The sequence below is a fragment of the Merops nubicus genome, unplaced genomic scaffold (assembly GCF_000691845.1).
Source record: "Merops nubicus isolate BGI_N331 unplaced genomic scaffold, ASM69184v1 scaffold21411, whole genome shotgun sequence".
NCBI classification, from domain to species: Eukaryota; Metazoa; Chordata; class Aves; order Coraciiformes; family Meropidae; genus Merops; species Merops nubicus.
This window is the reverse complement of record NW_008590562.1, coordinates 36,568-59,543: the sequence shown is the minus strand read 5'-3', so window position 1 is coordinate 59,543 and position 22,976 is coordinate 36,568. Positions and strand designations below refer to the sequence as shown.

The window sequence follows — 22,976 nt, the reverse complement described above, 5'->3', positions numbered from 1 at the left end:
GAAAAATACACAGACATTTCATCTGGCAGAGCACAAAACATGTAGCAAAGTGTAGAAAATATCTGGGAAGTTTTAAGTACTGTTATCACACCAAATGACTAATTGTCACCATGTCAATGTGAAATTTGGCCCTACTTGCTGCACATGGGAGGTTAAGGCAGAGGTAAAGCTGGTTTCTAGAAGCTAACTTACAAGGCAGTTGTGGGGCCAGGAACAAAAAGAACACAAGATCCCTACTCTCACTTTCTACTTTTCTGTTTTCTTTGAAGCATTTGTTTCTCTGTAATTTTAAAAACAAACTGAGGAAAGGTTCAGGTAATAAATCTGAAATGTTAGCTGGTGAATCTGCTTCTGCACATAAATAATATATTTTAGTTCATGTCAGAAGGTGTATACAGCTCTCTGAATCTCTAGGACACTTAGGATGCTTGAATTAAATTTAAACTCTGACTAGAAAAATTGTGCTAACAATCAGTTCTGTTAAAGGCCTGTACACTGGAAAATGACTGCTCAAAACAACATGACTTACTTGTCATTCATAAGACAGTGAGGCTTTATCCTGTTTGGTAAATCAACTTTGCACTGACTCCTTGGTTACAAAGCAAGATACAAACTTGTCTGATCACTGAAGTGTGATCCCCCCTGCACGGTGCTCTCTGTTGTTCCATAGCAGTAGAGTTATTGTAATGGCTTGTTTGTATTTATTAACTTCTGTTATGGAGGCATGTTTGGGCAATGAAGGAGGGGGTTTGTCTTTGCAACCTATTAAAGCTTGGGTCACCCAGAGGATGAAGGAAGTTGCTCTGAACATTACCAAGTAGGGAACCTGTACAGTACAGAACTAGTGGCACGACTGCTTTTACCCTTTGTCTCTGGATCACTCTGTTCCTATGTTCTCAAATTGTGTATTACAAGAGCATTTATTTTGCAGCATAAGGGGTCTCTGGCTGAGTAGGAGCTGCTCCATATTTCCTGACTACTGTGGTAGGCATCTCTGTCCTATGGGATCTTGGATTACTTAGCCATTCCCGTGTCCAAGTTCTTTCTCAGCCTATGTCTAGACTCCACACTAACAGTATTTTTGTGGGTTTATCATCTTACACCTGTGTCCTGCTACTGTGGTTTCTGCTAAAGAAAGGCCAAGAACACAGACCAGAAGCATCCCACAATCTGCTCTAGCTGATCTCTGACCTGAACACCAGAGGTAGCTATGTGCTGCGACTGCAGCTTCAGTCTTAAAGAGTTTATCAGACTGGCAGCTCCTTTGTGGGCCAGACTCAGCTCTTCTCGAGTAGCTGAACGTGAAGCATCTCCGGAGCAAGGGTGATAGCTGAGAGCAATAATAATTTCCCTCAGCTAAAAAGATTCATTAATCTTAAAATGTCAGGACCACTAAAATGCAAGTGAGCCTTTTAAAATTTGAGGACAATGGACCTCATCCTAGAAAAGTTTTGTGGAAATTGCATTGATTCCACTACCATTCTACATGAAAAATCTACTCATACATGTAAAAGACTGTTGGCTGGGTCTCCCATTTTTGTTAGCTGTATTTTATTGCTGTAATTATACCTAGTGGCTTATCTAATAGAGACATGTTCTTATAAAGAAATTAAGACAATTAATGCTACTTTTAGCAAGAGTGAAATAGTAAAATTGAACTGAAATTTAACCAAGCCCTTCTTTTTTATTTCCTAGTATCTGAATTACAGGAAGAAGGAATAAATGCCATTAACTTACCTCTGAGTCCAATTCCATTCGAACTAGACCCTGAGGACACTATGCTAGGTAATTCACAACAATTTTACAACTCAACATAAAAGCTTGATGTAAAATAAAGTGTCATGCCTGTAGTAGTTTCTAATATCTTTCCTTTAAATCTTCAGAGGAAAATGAAGTCCGAACAATGGTTGATCCAAATTCAAGAAATGACCCAAAATTACAAGAACTAATGAAGGTAATGAAAGCATGTAAACACTTTCAAGAAAGTGAAACTATTCCTTGATGCTCTCCCTGCCTCTTTCATTTGAACACTTCAAAGCACTGTTCAGATATTAATTAATTAAAATGGCATGTACATCCCATTGAAATGGGCAGGTCGTTGTTGCAGTATCTTTCTCTAGATATGGCACAGAGAGACTTAGGAATTTGGATTAAAATCCTAAAACCAGATTCTTAGTCTCATCTCACTACCAATCTAAGATCCCACTGACTTCTCTCACAGTCTTTGTGATTCTTTGGGTTAGAACTTAGAACTTTAGCAGGAAGCTTCATTAGAATTGACTTTGACACCTTTTGCTTCATAATAAAATGTTAAAATACCACTTAGAGTAAAGGACAGGTTTAATTCCAGAAGGCACTGCATCTATCTGATACTTGTCTAGACCTTGTGGGACATTGACACAGCCACCTTAGAAGAGCCCTTCCTAAATTCTGCCTCTTTTCTTCTGATGCTATTTCAGGCTGATTGTATTTTGAGCCATTGCAGCTTTGGTATTCTTTCTGCTAAATATTTTCATCATTGTACAAAATGACATGTGTTTTAAATTGCAAATGAATAGTGTATAATCCTGCCAAATTTGTGTTTCCCATATAGGTATTAATTGACTGGATTAATGATGTGTTGGTAGGAGAGAGAATTATTGTGAAAGACTTGGCTGAAGACCTGTATGATGGACAAGTATTGCAGAAATTATTTGGTAAGAAAAATACATTTGTATGCTGTTGGGGCACTTTGTCAGTAAGTGGATCACTTGTTCCTACTTAGAAGCCTTGGTATCATCTTACATTTATGCCACTAAGTGATACAAAAATAGCATTGTGTTATGAGACCCTTGAGCAATAGGCTGTACACACAATCCTTATGGCTGCAGTGCAATGTGTGGTGCTCTGTAGCTGGTGAGAATGGCATAAAGCCTACCTGGGGTGCTAGAGAGGGAGGGTTCTTGTCTTGGCAACAGTATTCACTCCAATTAAGGTTATTGTCTGCATATGTGTTGTACAAACTTAACTGTGTTACAAGTAGAAAGTAAGTTTGAAGGCAAGAGTATTTTCAGTAGAAGGGTGGATGTTTTTAATATCTGCTGGTTCCATACTAGAGTTTATTCACATTGTGAAGTTCTTCTGGAAAGTTGGAATTTCTCTCTGGTTTGATGTCTGGCTTTTAACGTTACTGAGGTAATGGTACCCAGTGGACTGCAGACTGAGATTCAGCTGAGTAACAGATAGAGAAAAGAAACTGTTAATGCAGAGCTGACATGTGCTTTTTTAATCGTTGGCTTGGAAGCCAGTTTCATAGTTATTATAGCTCATGAAGTCTCCCTAAGTTTCTTTTCAGTATCTTAAATGAATCTTGAAACATCATGTGAACACTTTCAATAAAGATTACACAGACTATTCCCTTCCGTGAATGCTTAAGCTATTGAAAAATATTGTGATGGACTGGATAGACCCCAGACTTGAGCAATTTGGTTTTCATGAGCAAAATTCCAGTGACTTCACTCAAAACCCAGAAAATGTGTATCCAATAGAGCCTGAATCTAAATATGCATATACTGATCCAGCACTTAATGATTTCAGTGGAAACTTTTCCATTACCTTTAGTTCCTTGTGGATCAGGTCTGTGCTAACTAAAAAGTTTGGTCTTGTCAGGAGACTGTGTGTGCACAGACTGATTTCCATGGACGCACAAGAAGCCCATGGAGATAGCAGTCTCTCAGGCAGGATTTATAGGCTGGTAGCTCACACTCACTCACTTTGGGAAGATACTCATTTGGCTTTGAGGAAAGATCAATTCAATCGCTCTTGATTACAAGATCAGCTCTTACTAAATGATCTGTCTCTTAACAAGATGTTCTTTCATAGAAGTAAATTGATAGGTGACCAAGCATTTTATTTCTGGTGGTGTTATCAGGGAATTCGTTCCGCTAAATTTTCTTTGCTTACTATTTAATGGTAAACACTAAGCCATGTATGTATATGCCTAGCAATCTGTAATAATTGTTAACAAACCAATTAATAAAGTTTTTTTTAAAATCTACTGCAAATGATGAGTGCAGAAAAGGGCTGTAGTTTCATACAAAGAAATTGCCGAGGGTTTTAATTATTTTCATACACCTAGAAATACTTGTTCACATTTCTTGGGTGCATCCTCCACCTCCATGAGTATAGTGTCACTTTATTTTTGTCACAAAAGGGCCAAATAAGATTTTAAATCTCCTGAGTCTGAGGAAGAAGCCAGGAGGCTTAGACTGATGAAACAAATCTTCGTAACATTGGTATCTGTTTCATAGGTTTGATAGTCTGCTGTACAAGCCATTTGCATACAGAATTTCCTTTATCCAGTAGCAATCGAAATAATGGGCTGTACCTCAGAGTCTGGTGTTCCCTAAAGGGAGCTGCAGCAAATGTTTGTTAGCCAGTAGCATGGCTTTCACTAATACTTGGCCTTCCCCTTGACAATGGATAAATCAAGGAAGAAGGTGAACTGTACCTTTAGGAGTGTAGAAGTGTGTGGGAAGGTGGCTCCAGAAGGAAACCCAAATATTTTAAAACTAGGAAGTCTAATATCTCTTGATGTACCTCTGTGTGCATGGAACGTCATCATGTTCTTCATGGAGATGACTGGTTTTTCTTCTGTTTTCTTCTATTATCATTTCAGAGAAACTTGAAAGTGAGAAGCTGAATGTTGCTGAAGTTACTCAGTCTGAAATTGCTCAAAAGCAGAAGCTGCAGACAGTGCTTGAAAAGATCAATGAAACCCTTAAACTTCCTCCAAGAAGCATTAAATGGAATGTTGACTGTAAGTTGTGTGTTTTCTATGCTGTTCTCATTTGTTGATGGCCAGGAGTTTATAGCTGCTATCTGTAATTCTGAAATATCCAATGATAAGGGAAAGCTGAAACCTGGTATTTATGCTAGGAGCTGCTCTGCAAGGCAGTTCCAGATGTGGTACAGTCTGCCTCCTTTACTTGTGTTCAACCTTCAATTTAAATAAACTCTTTTCAGAGTCTGTCAGGTATGGTATTTCTGCTTTTAAGTCCATATGCATAAGAGCTTACATTTTCTGTTACTAAATTGATTTGTTGAAATGGGTAAGTACCTGCATAAATGTAGTAGATAGGCAGAGAGAGAGGTAGGTTGTAGTACTTTTTGTTTGTGTAGAATCTGCAACATAGATATGGACAATATTTTTGATTAAGGCTAAATCTGAACCACTGAGCTTGATTACAGAACTCTCACCAAGATTACAACTGCACTCTTCCTGTTTTATTTTATTAAAAACGGCCATAGTAATATCTAACAGAAATGCTCTCAGTGGCCCAACACAAGACATTTTAGTGCGTATGTGTTGCAAAAAGCAGGTTATCATCAGTTTTAGAAATTTAGGCATCTTAATCTTTAGCAAGTTTTGTATCCAGAATAATTTCATACCTGTGAATACTTTGACCAGTATGTAGCAGTTTCCTTGTCTCCTATACCTGTCTTGAGCTGAGCTGGTTTGTATCCAGTTCCATTCACAAAAAATTAGTGAAAGGGGGAGAAACAGGTTGAGAGAGGAAGGGTGAACCTTATGCATTTTTGCTTTTCCCATTTGTGTGGTCCCACTGAGTTTTTGGTTCCCATCTCTTTTCAACCTCCTCCCAGTTTTTTCCTGCTCTCTGTTATGCAGCTGGAGGCAGGGTGTTTGGTGTGGCCTGACAGTTTAACTTATAGTTTTAATTTAATGTTTTACATGTGTTTTAGACCTAAGGTAAAGATAGATAGCAGCAGCTGGAGCCAGCTGCACACACAGCAGTGCTAGGCAGACATCTCTTCAGTGTTCTGCAAAAGCACTTAATCTGTGACTACTGGCACCCCATCAAAATTGGACAGCAGTGCCACATTTTATCTGAATGGGTATCTCCACAGCATAGTTGAGATTTGCATTCGAAGATTATAATAAAGAAGGGTATTTTAGTGAATCTGCTCCTGTTTTACCAGTGAAGTAAGGTAGTAGCTATTGGTTAGTTCAAGCACAAAACCACATGCACTGTACTGTAGCTATCAAAGATAATTTAGGAATATTATTCTGGGGAAACCTAGAAATGCAAAAAAAAAAAAAACACCAACCAAAATATAAGAAGAAAGACAATAATAAGAGTAAGAAATTATTCACTTTCATGCCAAAGGTTTGATACTTGATTAAGGATTTCCTACAGTATGGCTTTTGATATCTTGTAAGTCATGTTAGTATTAATTACCCATATGAAACCTGCTGTGAAAAAGCTACAATAACAAGAACTATAACAACTTCAAGAGGAATGTTGGAGTCATTGAGTTTAGTAAGTTATTGCTTATGGCTTCTGCCAAAATAGGATCATTTATCATCCTGCAGACATTGTGGCACTTAAAAATGAGTAAGTGCATGTTATGAGTACAAAAATATCTTTCTGATAGTCCATAAATCCTTATTGAAATAAAGGGAAGGCAAGGAGAATGCAGAGACAGCACTTAAACTGCTGTACATGAAATCAGGCTTTTGGAGTAGCTTTAGATTTCCATCTACACAAGCCTATGGCGTCCAGACGTGTTGCAAAAAGGAACGCTTTGCTGCTGACACATATTACTGACTGGGCTGCCTTTGCATGGCCTGTGGAGCAGGATGAGGCTAGCAAGTGTGAGGTGCCTTAAAGTGCCACCTGACTCCAGGTGGCAATAGGGAAAGAGTCCTGTAATTCCTGTTTCCTAGTTACGTTGCATTTTGTAACTTGTGCTCTTAATATCTATTTCAGCTGTTCATGCTAAAAGCCTCGTGGCAATACTTCATCTTCTGGTTGCATTATCACAGTATTTCCGAGCACCAATCAGACTCCCAGATCATGTGTCCATTCAGGTTGTTGTTGTGCAGGTAAGAGAGGTGCTAAACGGCTCTTGGTAGTGTTGTGAGGTTCACTGAGTGGTTTCCCTGAAAAATACATTTAGAGTTTCTGTTTATGAGGCATCTGTCTGCCTCTTTGGCTGACAAGAAACACACGCATGTCTTCCCTGCTGACAACGCTTCAACCAGAACATGGCAGATGTGCTCTCCCAGATTGACCTGTGGCTCAGAGTATCTTATTTTGATTGTGAAGTTGGCCAGACTCTGACATTAAAATATATGAAGCGTTATTATTATTACTGGAATGTGTTTATCACCTAATATGATCCCTAGAATTATTATTTTTCCCATTTTTGACGGTCTCCTCATTTGTGTAGAGATTCAAATCATTCTTGGCACTGAATGATGAATTGTCACTGTTTATTACATTCAGATTCATGTTAGGTGACTTAATATTCTTTTTCAGCTTTCTGCATGCTAATTTAGTCTGATTACAGTGTTGGTGTTCTCATAAGCATGAAAAAAAAACCCCATCAAGTACATCTTTCGTGCCAGTCAGTATCCTTATTGGAGCCTCATCCATCCAAATTCTTCACGTTACTCTGTTCATCGTTTTTCTTTCAGTTGGACTTGTGCTTGCTGTATATTTCACCTCTTCCCATTTAATCTCCTTTTTGTTCTCTCCAATTAACTTTGCCTTTATTTTTCACACTGTATCTTTCTTTATGTGTTTTAACCAACGTTACCCTGAAGTATCTGATGCAAAGAGCTATTGTTCAAGTTTTATGTGACTGAAAACCTTTCAGACAGATCTGAGAAAGTAACCACTCTTTTTTTTCCAGCATTCAAATCAGACAAGGTTTGTAATTTGGGGAGATCTCTGAGGGAGAGTCTCTGTTAGATGTGTCACTGACACTTGAGAATTACTCATTGACTCTCATATTTCTGCTTTATGGGTTTCTCTACAGATGATGAAAGAGACCCCAGCCAATCTGCACATACCTGTCTATGACTTCAGAGGAACATAATTTTCAAATGCTTTACTTTGTCTGTTTTAAATATATTAATTGCGCTGGTTTATCTCAGAGTTCTACCAAGACCAGCTTAAGAAATCAGGAATGCAGTGGTCAAGACATCTTTGGGACGAGAAACTAAACCAAAAAAAGAACACAGTCCCAAAATAAAGAACAAGGTCTTGCATTCTGCTATCACTCCACACATCCAGACAAAACTCCCATTAAACTCAATGGATATAATTGTCCTCTTGTTTAATAGGCTAATGTAGCTCAACAGCAAATCCACTGAAGTCAGTACAGATAAACCAATTTAAAAACAATAAGTAGTGGGAGAATCTGGCTCACTGCTTTGCCTCTTAGCTACACAGCTGTAGCTCAGGCACCAGTGAATTGCAGAGAAAGCAGTTGCACCAGAATAAAGTCCAAGTAATGCTGCAGAAGATTTCGCCCTGCAAATTGAGTCCTTTGTGAAAGCCAATCAGTGGAACTCCAAGGCTATGCTGATTCCTATTAACAGAGGGTGGGGCCAGTATTCTTACTGTAATTGTGTTTGAGACATTTTTCATTTTTATTTTATGGTGGGTGTTTTTTTAAATTGTCTTTCATGTTCCGTGGAGTTGGTTCTGTGTAATTCATCACATACCCTTTGAACTCAATGAAAGTTTTAATCAACAGTTATGAGATCCTGAAGCCTAATTTAGTGTTCAAACTTGCACGACTCATGCTCTAAACCCTCATACATTCTGTAAAGTAAAGACTATGTGGTAACTGATTTTAAATTCTACTGTATACAGTTTGATAACAGGAATAGGAGAGAGAGAGAAAGAGTGAGTGAGAGAAATGAGAGAATGAAGTACTTTTATGAAGTCTTTAAGAAAGACTACCTTAATTAATTCTTTTTTTTTTTTTTTTACATTTAGAAACACAGAAAACATGATGGTTGCCATGTTGGATAGGTGTAGTTTGTTGAAACAGAAACAAAGATATTTCAGAAACAAGAACTGTGCTCGTGCCCATCAGGTAGTCGGCACAGCTCTTACAAAAGCTTCATTCCCTTGGCTGTTTTGTACAAAAGCTGTTAGCAATGAGAGTAATACAAAATCTGGGTTATAAGTTGATTTAGGAAAAAATGTGGACCTTTTGTAGCTATTTTATTATTTTCTTTTCCTTCCATACTGCTAGTTTGATCGTTTCTACTAAAACAAATGAGACCTTTTTGAAGAGCTGGATCTTGCCATCGTTTTGCCGCTTTTTTTAAAAAACATAAATTATCTGTGCTGTCCACAAAAGGTTAATCCACAGATTGATTGTGTGCAAGAGATGCAAGTCAGAGAGTATAAGAATGCATTGGTAGAGCAGCCAGAATGGCTTCAGCGTACTCTGAGCACCTGGGCTTGGTGTGCAGCAGTTTTTGGGTGCCTCAACTACTGTTAAGCAAAACTGTGGGAAACCATTGAGATTAGAAGAAGGTGTATATCACAATCTTAATCTGAGATCATTGGTCCCACTGCCTGGGAAGGTCTGAGATGTTTCCAAGCATCGTTGCTTTTGGGTTCCCAAGAAGTATTTTTTTGAACCGTGACAAATGTGTACTTTCAAGTGCCAGAATAGTTCTGCATTTCATTTTGGAGGGGCAGTTCTAAAACATGATCCTCCAGATGAAATATAAAATGAGACTATGTATAGGAAATTAAATAGTTGTCCCTTAGTTACAAAAAGTTGCTTACATATAGCTGAAGAGAGGTGAAGAAGAGACTTTCAATTTCCAGACGTATTTCCAAATTTCAGATGTATTTTTTTTGTTCTAGAGGTAGTCACCAATTTAAAATGGTGATTAGGAAGGTCTTTCATGGCCTTCAGGGGAGTCTTTCAGATGTAAGGGAAGAAAATGCCAAGCCTGTCCAAATAAAGTCTTGTGTGGCTGCTGGAATGTGCATCCAGCTTTTCATTTTAATGGGGAATCTTAATTCATGCGTTGTTTACCAGTTACTTTCAAATAGTAGATGTTCATTTTAATAATTTGTTATTGCAGTTATAGTCACTGTTTTCTTTAAGGAAGATTGCTGGTCAGTCTTTCAGTCTTTAGAAGCACTTCTCTGTCTTTTTAGGCATATTGTGTCATTCTGTGTCTAGTATAAACCTTCAGAACAAGGTAACATCATTATTTTGAGGTGGGGAGTTTTTAAAGTGCAAAAGATGTATGGGAAGCTGCTTTCACAGAGAGGGTGCTTAGGCTACTGTTTCTAAGATCCATTCTGATTGTTGCTGTTGGGACTTTTTCACCGGCCTGCTTACAAATCAAAAACATGGGAAAGTCTGTCTTGAAATGGGCTGGTCAAATATGCACCCAGTGGATGCATGTCGTATTTGGGCAGTGTGGAAATTCCATTCATGTTAGTCATCAGATGCCAGGAATGGAATTCGGAACTAGGACTTGATGTGTTTTGGTTTTGGGAGGGTTGTTTGGTTTTGGTTTTGTTTTGGTTTTTTTTTTGTCAGCATTAGGATTGAGGTGCAGAATTCCTATTTATATTAATTGCAGTTTATCAAAAAGGGAAATATTCCAGTACTAAATAAAACGTATGTTTTAGGCTGGTTTTGCATGTTTGCAGAGGGAAGGTAGAGTGTAGAGTATTGAGTATTGCAGGGCTTTTTCTTCTTCCTTATCACAGAACTGAGCACTGAAAGTTACAAGTGCCGTTGCTCTGATGCTCAGCTCCAGGAGACAAGAGTGATAGGGCTTTTGCTCTAGAAGGCACTGTTGGCATGTCTGAGTCATCATCAGGAGGAAATAAAAGTTTCCTTTCACCCCGTTTCAAAGGGAAGAATAAACAAAACTCCTGAGCAGAATGGAATTCTGACTGGAGCTAGCATGGACTAGGTTGTGATTTCAAGTGCAAGGGCATACTGGTTTTTGCACAAGCTGGAAATGAAGATAGGCCTCACTGATGTGGCCTTTGTTCAGACTTTCCAGGTGTGTGACAGACCATGTCTTGGCAGGTGTTCTGTGCCCCACTTGCAGTGTGTAACATACTGGACTCCACTCAGTCTTTTTAATGTTCAGAGGTCTCTCTGAATGCATTGTGAGATATTTAGTAACAGGGCTCTAAAAGGTATAATGGAAAGACCCTGAAAACTGTCATATAGTTAAAAGGACAGTCCACATTACTCCTAGTGCCAGTCTGGGATGACCCACATGGTTCCATGTGTGCCTTTCTTGCAGAAAGTAAGTTTGAGACTCATATATTTTAGTAATACAGTATAGAAGCAGTAGGCTCAAGCCCAGCCAAATCCTCAGCACATCATACACCGAGGACTGCCTGAAGTAGGGATGTGCTAACTTCTCCAAGGCAGGGAACAGCAGCCACCCTAGTTCACATGCCATGAAGAAAGGACTTTTCTAAAAGGTTTTTCTCCTTTTCTCATTTCCAGATAGAAGGCTTGTCTAGGACCAGCATAAATTTATTTTTCTTCTTTCTTTCTATGACAGGGAGTGACGAATCATGAATAATTGCTTAATGTCTAGACTTTACATGTAGTTGTCAGCATTTGCCTGACTTTTCTTTCTGTATTGCAAAACTTTACTGATTCCAGTGAATAGAATTAACAGAAAGAACACAGAGAGACAAAACATATGTGTGGTATTTACACCACCACCAGATGACTGTGATCAGCATACTGGAAACAATGTCAGATTTTTAAACTCCTTCATTTTCCAACTGTCTCAAATAGCAAGAAGCCATTTGAATTGGCTTCTGCCATTTTGTGTACAGCTTCTAGACACAGGCCACTCACCAACATGTACAAAAGGGCTTCTCACATCTGAAGAACATTAGGGTCGATGCATATATCAACACCAAGATGACTAGGGTCTGGAGGAGGCTGTGAATAGATTATTCTCTATTTTGGCTCTCCATCACAAGCAAATAGAGCTTTTTCTGTGGAGAGAATTCAGAAAAGAAAAACAGTGAGGCAATAAAAAGGCAGTGCATGAACAGGGCTGAAAGAACAAATAGCTTGGGAGCAAGATTTTTGCAAAAGAGAAGCATGGCCACCATCTACCAAGCTGTTCATTGAAATACAAGGTTTAATTCAAATCACCTAGACATACCTCTAGTAAAATACATATATATGTGTTTAGGTGTTTCAAATGTCTTGCTGAATTGGGGCCTTTAAAAGAAAAGTGAATTAAGAACAATGGAGAAAGGAAAAGGGGTACTTCCTTCTACAGGTGGAGTTTCAAGTTTCTTGTTAATGTACAAAAGAGTTTTCTGAAATATTTGCAAGGTGAAATAATGTATTACTGTAAGTTTGAAAAAAGTTATCATTTTACAGGTTTCTTATCTTATTATGTTTGTGGATCACTAACAAATTTTTACTGTGCCCTAACCATTAAGTTTTACTGAGAAAAATGTCACTTTTTTATTTTTTCCAGAAACGAGAAGGAATACTCCAGTCTCGACAAATCCAAGAGGAAATAACTGGTAACACTGAGTATGTCAACACCACTTTTGCCAACAGTTCAGTAATTGAACACAGATGCATCTCCATAATTCAAACATTTGCTGATACTTAGGTTTTGGTATTGGGGTTCCAGGGAAGATGATGTGCATCAGCTAGTGATGGTAGTTTAGCCTTTTGAAGAGCTGCAAACATGCATCTAAAAATACAAAAGGGTGAGGAAATACAGAGCTGGGGAACTAAAGGCAGGATAACAGGATAAAAAAGAAGACAGAGTGAAGATAAACAAAATCTCTATTTTGTATTTATCCACTATTAATTTATTTCTGTATTCATTGTATTTCTTATTATTTTATTCAAAATTCCTTCCAAAAAATCAGAAATAGAGATGCCTCATTCTTTTATGGTGGTGTTTTTTGATAGAGAAGTAAATTATTGCAAAAAGGAATATGATATGATTATTTTTAGGTGTTTTGTACATCAAGCATGTAACATGAAGGTAGCAAGCCATGTACATGTCATATCACTGAACCATTTATGACAGAAAAACTCTACCAAACCAACAGAAAGCCAGGATAATACTAGGATAATACAACTAGGATAATATCTTAGTTTTTAATATTACAGAGAGAAGACAGAACATTGACTTACTATTAATGTTTGTGGATTTGTTGGTGTGTAAATTGTATGAGGGATTAACTGGAGCAAAATGCTACAGTTCTTAAGAACCCAGTCCAAGCATTCTTTTGGCTGGAATTGTATTGTAGTTGGTGTGGAAAACACATCCTTAAAGAAAAGGCAAAAGTTTTCACAAAATAAACTTCAAAAAGCTTTCATCACTCAGGCTAGGTGTGTTGATTTGGTTCAATGGTCAGAAATCTGAGATCTGGCCTCCCATGAGTGATTCAGTGAATCCAGGAGGTACACAGCGATGGACTCCAAATTAATCCAGATTCTTAGCTGGAGCAAGTTAATGAAGGTTTTCTTGGTTCTGTGGATCTATTCCAATATTCACCAAGCTAAAGATCTGGCCATGTATGCTGTTTTCTTTTGCAGCAAAAAGTCTGCAAATGAGTTATATATGACTGTAATTTGTTCTTCTTGTTTTGTTTTGTTTTTCATAGGGCATTGTCAGGAAGGCATGGTAAGTTCATTTGATTATTATTTTTTCTTGAGACGGCCAAAGTATATGCTAGCTCTACAATGCATGGTCACTTTGATCAAACTGCAAGGAAGCAGAGGATTTCAAGTTGCCCTGGTGAATGTATTGATACATGCACTACAAGCTATTGTGGCAGTTAGCAAAAGAAAAAAATCATTAAAAACAGTCTGACTATCTTTAAAACACATTTCATTGCTTTTCAGTATGTGTTAATTTGCAGGTCTTTGTGGTTTAACCTCTAGAACATTACTGTAGTACTATTAATGATCATAAGTTCTCGGCATCATATGAAATGATGTCTTATCATAAGACATCATAAGCTGGTGAACTTGTTGGCATTCTTGCATACGTTGCCCAGTTATGCTTTAATGACTTCGAGTCATTATTCAGCAGGCCTAAACACCATGTAAGTTCCTGTGCCTAGTGTATCTTTTTGCTAGTATTGAGACTCGGCAGATGCCTGGCCAGCAGAAAACACTAATCTGAGGTGCTTAGGTGGAGTTCCACCAAGAATTTAGCATTTGCCTCTTGTATTATTCCAGTGACTGCCTTACAGATGATTTTAAAAGCTACACGCATGACCTCTTTTCCCAATGATACCCCTGAGCAGTCTTACTTTCTGTGAAGTCTGCCTTCTGTGAATACCTTTGGATCTACTCTAGTGTTTTTAATTGCAGAATATGAATGTAGCTTTTTGTGGAGTCATTTGTTATCACTCAGGTGATTATGGAAATGGTAATTGCTCAGAAAAGGCTCTGGTGCCTCTTTTTTTTTTCCTCTGTTTTCTTCAGAAGGTGACTACAGTAGCACTCCAGTCATGCTACTCTAGGTTGCTCATCCTGCTGATAGTGTCCTAAATTGCATATCAGAATGGCTCAAAAACACCTATAAAAAGGATTGTATTGCAGCTTTGCAATCACAAGCTTGCTTGAGGTGCTCAATAATGTAGCACACTACAATGCAGTCAGTGGCCCATGAGGAAAATCTTCTGCAGATATAGTGACGCTAGATGTAACTCATGTTCTGCAGAAAGGTATTTGATTACTTCACTCCCTGTATCTGGCTGTTTAAGGCTTTATGCATAAAGATACCATTCTTTGTTAATTTTTCAGAAACAGGGTTATCAGGTAATCCAAATTCTGCTTGAAAATTATGGGGTTTGCAAATAATAGAGAATAAGTTGCTAGCAGCTTGTAGCAAGAGAGCAGTATGCAAAATACATGGTACTTGGAATACAAAGAAACTGCTGAAACTTTTTGCTGACTGTGTTGTCTCAAACAACTATGTGCCTTAATAAGTGTTTATTCTGCATTTGGATGAGTGCTGCTCAGTATATTAACATCTCTGAATGTTTTCCAGAAAGAGATGCGTTTGACACTTTATTTGACCATGCTCCAGACAAGCTCAATGTAGTGAAAAAGGTTGGAAGGTTTTTGTATTTAAATACGTAATGTATGCGTGTGCATGGTTGTGTTTATCTGTTTGTACATATGTAGTGAGTGTGTATGTATATAATTGGCATAGTTTGCATACTTTATAGGCACTTAAGGTTTATGCTTAAATATACGATTTCATGATTATGTTACTTTTCTTCAATATTTAGCATCATGAATGTAACTTTGGAACACAGAACAACAAATAGTTATCAAAGTTCCCATCAAAAAAGTTCTTACAAAGTATATACTGAGTAGAACCGAACTAGTAGATTGAGTGTACTGATGCCAAATAGATATTTGGTTTACAACTGCCAGGGTTCTGACGTAGAACATTTGGACTGCTGTTGGATTTGAGTGGAGTCCAATTACCCACTTCCCTATGGTCTGCTGCAAGGTTTGTTGTGGGTTTGGGGTTTTTTGTTTATTTTTGTTTGGTTGGTTTTTATTTTTTTAAGAATTATTAGGTTTTAACAGTGTATTTTTATCTATAAACATCATTTTCTTTTTAGTTCTATTCTTCATTCTTGGAAAAAAAATATTTTTTTTAATGCCACATTTCAGTTTTGAAACAAAATTATGTTGCAGTCTCTTCACTGATGCAGATTCTCTTCTGAGTGGAGTACTGCAGTTGAACTGCTGCTCTGCTGAGCAGGCCTTCACTCCATTGTTTTCATATTTCAGACTCTCATCACCTTTGTCAACAAGCATCTGAATAAATTGAATTTGGAGGTCACTGAACTGGAGACCCAGGTAGGGTTTTACAGCCTTTCTTAAAGGGGGAGGGATAGTTGCACTATGTTATGGACTACGTCCCCAGTGTTATCCAGAAGTTTCATTGAATTATAATAGATTGAGCTTTAAGATGTTATTTTGGTGGGAAACCTTTCAATTCTGAATACGTTTGTATGAAGACAACCTTCACCAATTAAGCAAAGCAGTCATGAGGCTAGCTAAATTTCTCTGAAAAAGTTTTGTACTTCCATTAGCATAAACATTCATTAACAGATGCTACCTCTTGGGTCCTGCCAAGTGCTGTAAGCAAAACCTGTGTTTGTTTTGGTCAGGAAAGAGACCAAAAATCCGCTTGATTTGATCCGATGTCAAGCTGAACAGGAGTTTCCTGCCTACCTTTACACAAGCATGCAATTGCATGGGATAACAATGACTCTATTCAGTGAGATATATTCTTGAGAGCAAAGCTACTCAACTGTATATGCAGCTGTACAGTTGGGCTGCAGGCTTGATTGCACCACAGAAATAATATGGTGCACGGTCATCTTTCTTGTTCTCAGTTGATAAATTGGCTGAAAAAGAAGCTAAAAGAAACGCTTAATTCTACTATATTAGTAACTCCCCATGTGAACAATTGCAGCAGTTATAAGAAAATTTCAAGGTCATGCAAGGATGGTGTCTGCACTATCAAAAAACCCCAGGTATCTTCAGGACAGGCTTTGTTTTCCATCTTGATTCGTGTTAAGTATCTCTGTTTTATTTAAATAACTATCAATCTGATAGAGATTTTCAAAAGTAAAATTAAGATTTAGATGGAAATAATGTGTAAGGGCATTCAGAAAGGTGTTCCTTATGCTTCCTAATTGCATTATTTACTTTTGGAAAAAAAGCTTATCATTCAGATGTACCTAGAAACCCTATAAACATTTATCTGAAACAGTATTCCCTAAGATGAGAGGCTGTATTTCTCTCATCTGAAAGGAAATTGCCTACCTCAGGAAGGTGATGGATTACTTCAGATAACTCGGTTGGATTGTGCAGATATCTCAGTGCACTGATAGATCTGATGCAGCAGCATAAGAGTGAAAGGCCTTTTAAAAAAAATCTCATGGATGTTGCTAATTTTTTAGATAGAAATGAACGTATTTCATAGCAATTAGATTACTTCCACCTGTAATTACATACACTTAAAATTAGATTGATGTAGACTTGCAGAAAATGGATGAAGATGATCCTTTGTTCCTTTATTTCCTCCAATACATTGAATTCCAGTGCAGTCGTGAGATTGTACTGTATTCTTTTTTTTACTGATCAGGGAACACATGGCTTTTGGGAGCTTCAAAGAGGGCTGTTCTGATTCCCCACAAATAGTAGCATAGAGAGCAAGGGCATAGATCAATGCCACTGATCACCTTGCTTTGCAGGAATGTCATTCTGCATGTATAGTTTAGCAATAGGTCAGTTTTGGAGAAAACATAACAGAGGGTCCTAACTAAATAAAATAAAATAAAAGGAATCAAAGAAGTGAGGTGAGATCTTTTAGTTGCAATTTAAAATATTTGTATTGGGAGTTTGTTGATAGTTCACGATTAGACAACATGTATCGTGTTCATTAAGGAAAGCAAAGAGTTATTCTTCAGGAAATGTACTCAGAAATGTCTTTTTTACAGTTTGCAGATGGGGTGTACTTAGTCCTGCTAATGGGTCTCCTAGAAGGCTATTTCGTTCCTCTGCACAGCTTTTTCTTGACTCCTGATAGTTTTGAACAAAAGGTAATTAGATTTCATTTTGTGAAAAACAAACATAAACATGTCTAGTAGTGCAAGGATGACACAAACTTTTCTGTGTATGTTTGAAGTAAATAGCTGAAGTCAAGAGAGGACTCTACTAGGAACCATTTCCAGGCATTCTTAAGATCTCAGTATTAATGCTTATCCAGAATAAAAGGGAATATTAAAGATGGGATGTTAGCAATTGTTAACTGATTTTGGCAGTCATTGTGTGATGCTGTCATTGAACCAAGCTTGCTGTTCATTAAATGTGTAAAGATTTACACACGTGAATTGATGACAGCAATCCAAATTTTATTTTGGACAAACAGTGTCCAAAATCCAAGAATTTAACATTTGAAAGGTTTCATGGTTTTTGGAAGCATAAAGCATTGTGATCAGCAATGCAGTTTGGTTGGAGGCCTGTAGCTAATGGTGTTCCACAGGCGTCAGTCTTGTTCAACATATTCATCCATGACCTGGCTGAAGGGATGGAGTGCACCCTTGGCAAGTTTGCTGATGACACAAAGGTGGGAGCAGTGTCTGACACACCAGAAGTCTGTGCTGCCATTCAGCAAGACCTGGACAGGCTGGAGAGCTGGGCAGAGGGGAACCTTGTGAAGTTCAGCTAGGGCGAGTGTAAAGTCCTGCACCTGGGAAGGAATTACCCCATGTACCAGTAAAGGTTAGGAGTTGACCTACTGGTAAGCACCTCTGTGGAGAGGGACCTGGGAGGCCTGGTGAACGAGAGCAAGCAGTGTGCTCTTGTAGCCAAGAAGGCCAGTGGTATCCTGGGGTGCATTAAGAAGAGTGTGATCAGCAGGTTGAGGGAGGTTCTCCTCCCCCTCTGCCATAATGAGGCCACATCTGAAGTGCTGTGACCGGTTTTGGGCTCCCCAGTTCATGAGAGACAGGGAGCTACTGGGAGAGATTCCAACAGAAGGCTATGAAGATGATGAAGGGACTGGAACATCTCCCTTATGAGGAAAGGCTGAGAGGTCTGGATCTATTTAGCCTGGTGAAGAGAAGACTGAGAGGGGATCTTATCAATGTTTATAAATATCTAAGGGGCAAGAGGATGGGGCAACTCTTTCCAGTTGTGCGTAGGACAAGGGGCAACAGGCACAAACAAGAACATGAGAAGTTTCACCTAAAGATAAATAAAAACTTTACTGTGAGGGTGACAGAGCATTGGAACAGGCTGCCCGAAGAGGCTGTGGAGCCTCCTTCTCTGGAGACTTTCAAAACCTGCCTGGACACATTCCTTTGCAGTCTGCTCTGGGTGAATCTGCTTGAGGAGGTGGGTTGGACTAGATGATCTGCAGAGGTCCCATCCAACCCCTGCCATTCTGTGATTCTGTGATAAAGGCATATGTGTGAGATGTATCATTTTAAGACCAACAATTACCTCAGTGTCTCCTGCTATCCAGGCAATTCAGATGTCTATTCAAGACAAGAGTGCTTCATGGGCCATCATGTTCCAATTTCTAAACTTGTGGGAGGTGTGCTATTCTTACTTGTAATTTTTCCATGGGCAATGTTAGTTCATATGTTAATTTTAAATTACTTTTGTATTTCTGAAACCACCATCACTGCACAGAAAACAAACAAACAAACAAAAAACCACAACAAAACAATGAATTGTCTGGATTCTGTGGACTGTTGATGTATGGAGCCCTGACTATTTTCTCCTTCTGAGCATTTAGGTCTGCAGCTTCAAATACATCTTGTTTTGATAATTTGTACTATATGGTATATAGTTCACAATAATGACTACCTTTATTATATTACTAGGTCCTCAATGTGTCTTTTGCATTTGAGCTAATGCAAGATGGTGGATTGGAAAAACCAAAGCCAAGACCAGAAGGTACCTATACTCTTTTTTTTTTTTTTTTTTTTTTTTTTGTATCTCCTTAAATATGTACATTAGATCCAGATCTTATCTCATAGGAGTATGGTATAGCTAAATGAAAATTAAAATCTCAATCCAAGAGCAAAAAGTGAGATGCATGTTGAAGTGCTCAGGTAACTGTATTTCAAATGGGCAAATGATTTTGCAAATGTTGCAAGGCTTCCTTTCTTGAATGGCCAGGGTAACATTTGTGTGACCAAACATGCAGAAATACTTATATATTCACTAAAAGGAAAAGAATACAATTTTGAATGGTGTCACTGGTAGATAAGAATTGCTCCAACTGCTCCATTTTCCCCCATCCCACATCTTTATGCTTCACCTCAAGTATTCCACTGTAATTTACAAGATTTTCACAAAAGAGGCTGATGTTGCGGAAGAATAATTTCAAATGTTCATATAACTGCCTTTAAATGCAGGACTGAATCTTGCATATTTAAATTAGATTTAGAGCTGGAGACTAAAAGTAGAATGTGTCTTCATGGAAGATGCATGTTTTGCTGCTGACCTTAGCAGGACCAGGATTCCACTCCTCTCCACTCATACCAGTACAGAGTTTAAATCCAGCCTTTCAGGATGGATATAAAGCTCTTAATTCACAATGTTGTGGGGTACTCTTGTGGTTCCTGCCATCAGACGTTACTGCTTCTTACCATACAGGAGCTGGACATACAGCCTCTGCTCCACTCGTCCCAGCAGGGGTAGTTGCTGGGTGTCTGCTGGTTACCTACCATAATAATCAATATATGTTTTCAAGACCCATTGCAGATTCACATTCTATGGGGCAGTCTTTTCCTGCTATCATATTGTCATTCCCTGAGAAGCTGATACAAGCTGGTGCTCAGAGTTACACTTCTCATGGCAAGGGCTCTCTGGAGATTCAGGCACACATTGCTGAATTGAATTCTGCTCCATTCTGCTTTTTTCCCGTCCTTTCCAACTTCCAGATCGTAACAGCAGCAGACGTGTGCACACAGAAAAATATGTCTCAGGATCAAGCCTAGGCTGTTTATGCATTTAATCTGGACCTACCTGACCTAGTTTTCACTTCTTTTGATTACTTGAACTCTTATCCACAAGCATACTTAATTAAACCTTTAGTTGCTGTATCACAAACTTTTAAGTTGGAAATAGTCAAAGAGAGAAGGGGGAAATAGTGAAATCTAGGGATCCAAATAAAACAGAGTATCTGTGATCCCTTACTCCCCATGGAGGTTTAAAATTCTTATGACATTTAATTTTTTAGGTATTTATTGCTCTAAGGGACAGCTAATTTTTCCAGTATAAATCAAGCCATAAGGATATTTCAGCATATATAAGACATTTCTTGTGCAATTATTGAAATGCTTAATATGAAACTTCCTGCCCAATGTGAATGGAAAAACACATCTGTTTTATGTGTTGTTACATTGGGCACAATGCCCATACTTAAAATTTCCAGTGAGCAAGAGAATATTGAAAAGGATCTTACCCTAAATGTGTATACTAAATACTCTTTAAATTCCTACTCTGTTTCTTTGAGGTTCTTGAGGAAAAAAATATGCTGAAAAGTGCTTTAGAATATGAAAAAAAAAATTTAGTGGAAAAAAGAATGCACTTGAATAAATTAGTATGCAAAGCAATTATTTTTATGGGGTCAGCCGTTGATACGGGTTGTTTGCAATATAATTGAAACGGTATTAAAAGCTTTCTGTGACCTTTTACTTTAGAAATTGCTAGAACCTTAATCTACTGAGTCTGTAACAAATTCATTTGCAGTTTGAGCTTTTTGAGATTACTTCTTGAAATGTGTACATCAAAGCCAGACTCAAGTTTCTTTTTTTGAAAATTACCACCAGTAAAATGTTATACATCTTGGTCAAACACATGTAGAAATGGAAATAACTCCTCTTTTGCTGGGAGTGTGTGCTTTTTTTGTTTTCATTTGGACCTTTCTGTGGAATTCTTTTCTGGTGGTAGAGTCTTCTGGTAACTTTGCAAAGTCAAACCTGTCAAAGTTACCTCTCCATTGATTTCAAGTTCTGTATTATGAAAGGAAGGTATTTTGCAGCTCACTGCTGGCCTGAAAGAGGAATCTTCCCGAGTCATGTGCAAGCAGTATTGCAGAGTGTAACGTAGTCTTGCAGGAGCATTGTGCCCTTCCCATAGCTTTTGGCGTTTTCTCTTCATTTTATACCAAGCATGTTTGGTCTGCTTTATTAAGAGCCACAAACTCATGTGTTTTCATCATTCTTCTGTGGATAGCTGTTTGCCATGTAGCTAGTATCTTTAGCCCTTCAAAGTCTGCATGCTTTGGGACATTGTGCATAGTTTTGATTGGATTAATTCTTCGAAGTATAACCCCCTTCACAACCTATGAGAAACATCAATGTAGAAAAATATGACAAAACTATCTGATGATTACATATACGATTTACTAGGCTTACTTGGAGGTTTTAAGATAATAGGTGTATGCACACCATCTGCTTTATACCTCTATGGCCAGTTTGAAGAACCAAAGTCAGGAGATTGAGTTCCTATACAGTCAACAGAAAGATAGGACAATTATAATTCTATTCTGTTCTCTTCTTTCAGAGGGCAATTCTAAGCTCCAATTTGAGATTGAATGTTCCTTGAAGAACTAGCGTAGACAGCTGCAGTAGTCTTGTCAGCTTGTTTTATAGATTTCTTGGGAAATAATATTGACTTTCTCAAGAACTTGTCTTTGAAACAGAGGTATTCATTAGCTTTATGTTTCATATAAATCCTTTATTTTAGATGTTGAATTTCTAAGAACTAATTCAGCCATATACATTAGCTAACCCAAAACATTTTCATAAGTGTCTTCAAGGGACACTTGTATACCTCCATTCTTTAGATCCTTCAGAAAATATAAACTTGCTTCTAGCTGTCTTGCTGAAGTTAGGCCTAATAAAGGATATTATAGCACAGAATGGGCTGAGTCCTGCAGTTCTAGGAGAAGAGTTCCACTGTTTCCTGACTGGTGATTTTTTTCAAGGTCATTACTTTTCAGCCACAACTAACTGAAGATACAGTCATATAAACATATGTAGTCCTAGGCACAATATGTCTCATGGGCATCTAAACCTTGTTTGCATTTCTGTATCAGCAACATTAGCCATTTGTATTCCTAGGTTGAGATACTGATTTCTGAGCTGCCAGTTTAGAAACTGTGCTTTATTTATATTTCTACTCTTACTGTCCTTGTAATTCTAAAGTTTAAGGATATGGATCTAAGCAAGGAAAGGGAATAGAGAATAAGCACTTTTTCTGAAAAATGTTTTGATCTAATGAAGTTACTAATTGGTTTTCCCTTGTCTTTTTTTTGTAGATATTGTAAATTGTGACTTGAAGTCTACACTGAGAGTACTGTACAATTTGTTTACCAAATACAGGAATGTGGAGTGAAGAATTTATGAGTTGTAAAGGAGTGTTAACAAAATAAGCATTATAACTAGCATTTTTCATCAGTATTCCTTCTGCATCCGTATCCTAAAAGGAACTAAACCATTTTTTTGAAGAATTTTTAATTGGTTATTCTTGCATTACTATTTTCATAGTAGATTTAAAACTGATGTAACTTATGAAGAAAAAAGGTTTGGAAGAAAGTATTTGGGTGTGTTCTGGGAGAA

At 37.9% G+C, this 22,976-nt stretch overlaps 1 protein-coding gene across 1 annotated transcript; it reads left to right on the top strand.

Annotated features, from left to right (window-relative positions):
* Positions 1-1,695: 1,695 nt before the first annotated feature.
* PARVA (parvin, alpha) lies at positions 1,696-22,752 on the top strand (the record flags this gene model as incomplete). The annotated part of the gene is made up of 12 exons (XM_008949996.1): positions 1,696-1,785; positions 1,884-1,954; positions 2,594-2,696; positions 4,658-4,798; positions 6,771-6,886; positions 12,308-12,366; positions 13,458-13,477; positions 14,855-14,916; positions 15,613-15,681; positions 17,334-17,435; positions 19,227-19,299; positions 22,676-22,752. Coding segments are annotated over 12 exons (983 nt in total), but the record flags the coding sequence as incomplete, so codon positions are not given.
* Positions 22,753-22,976: the final 224 nt, after the last annotated feature.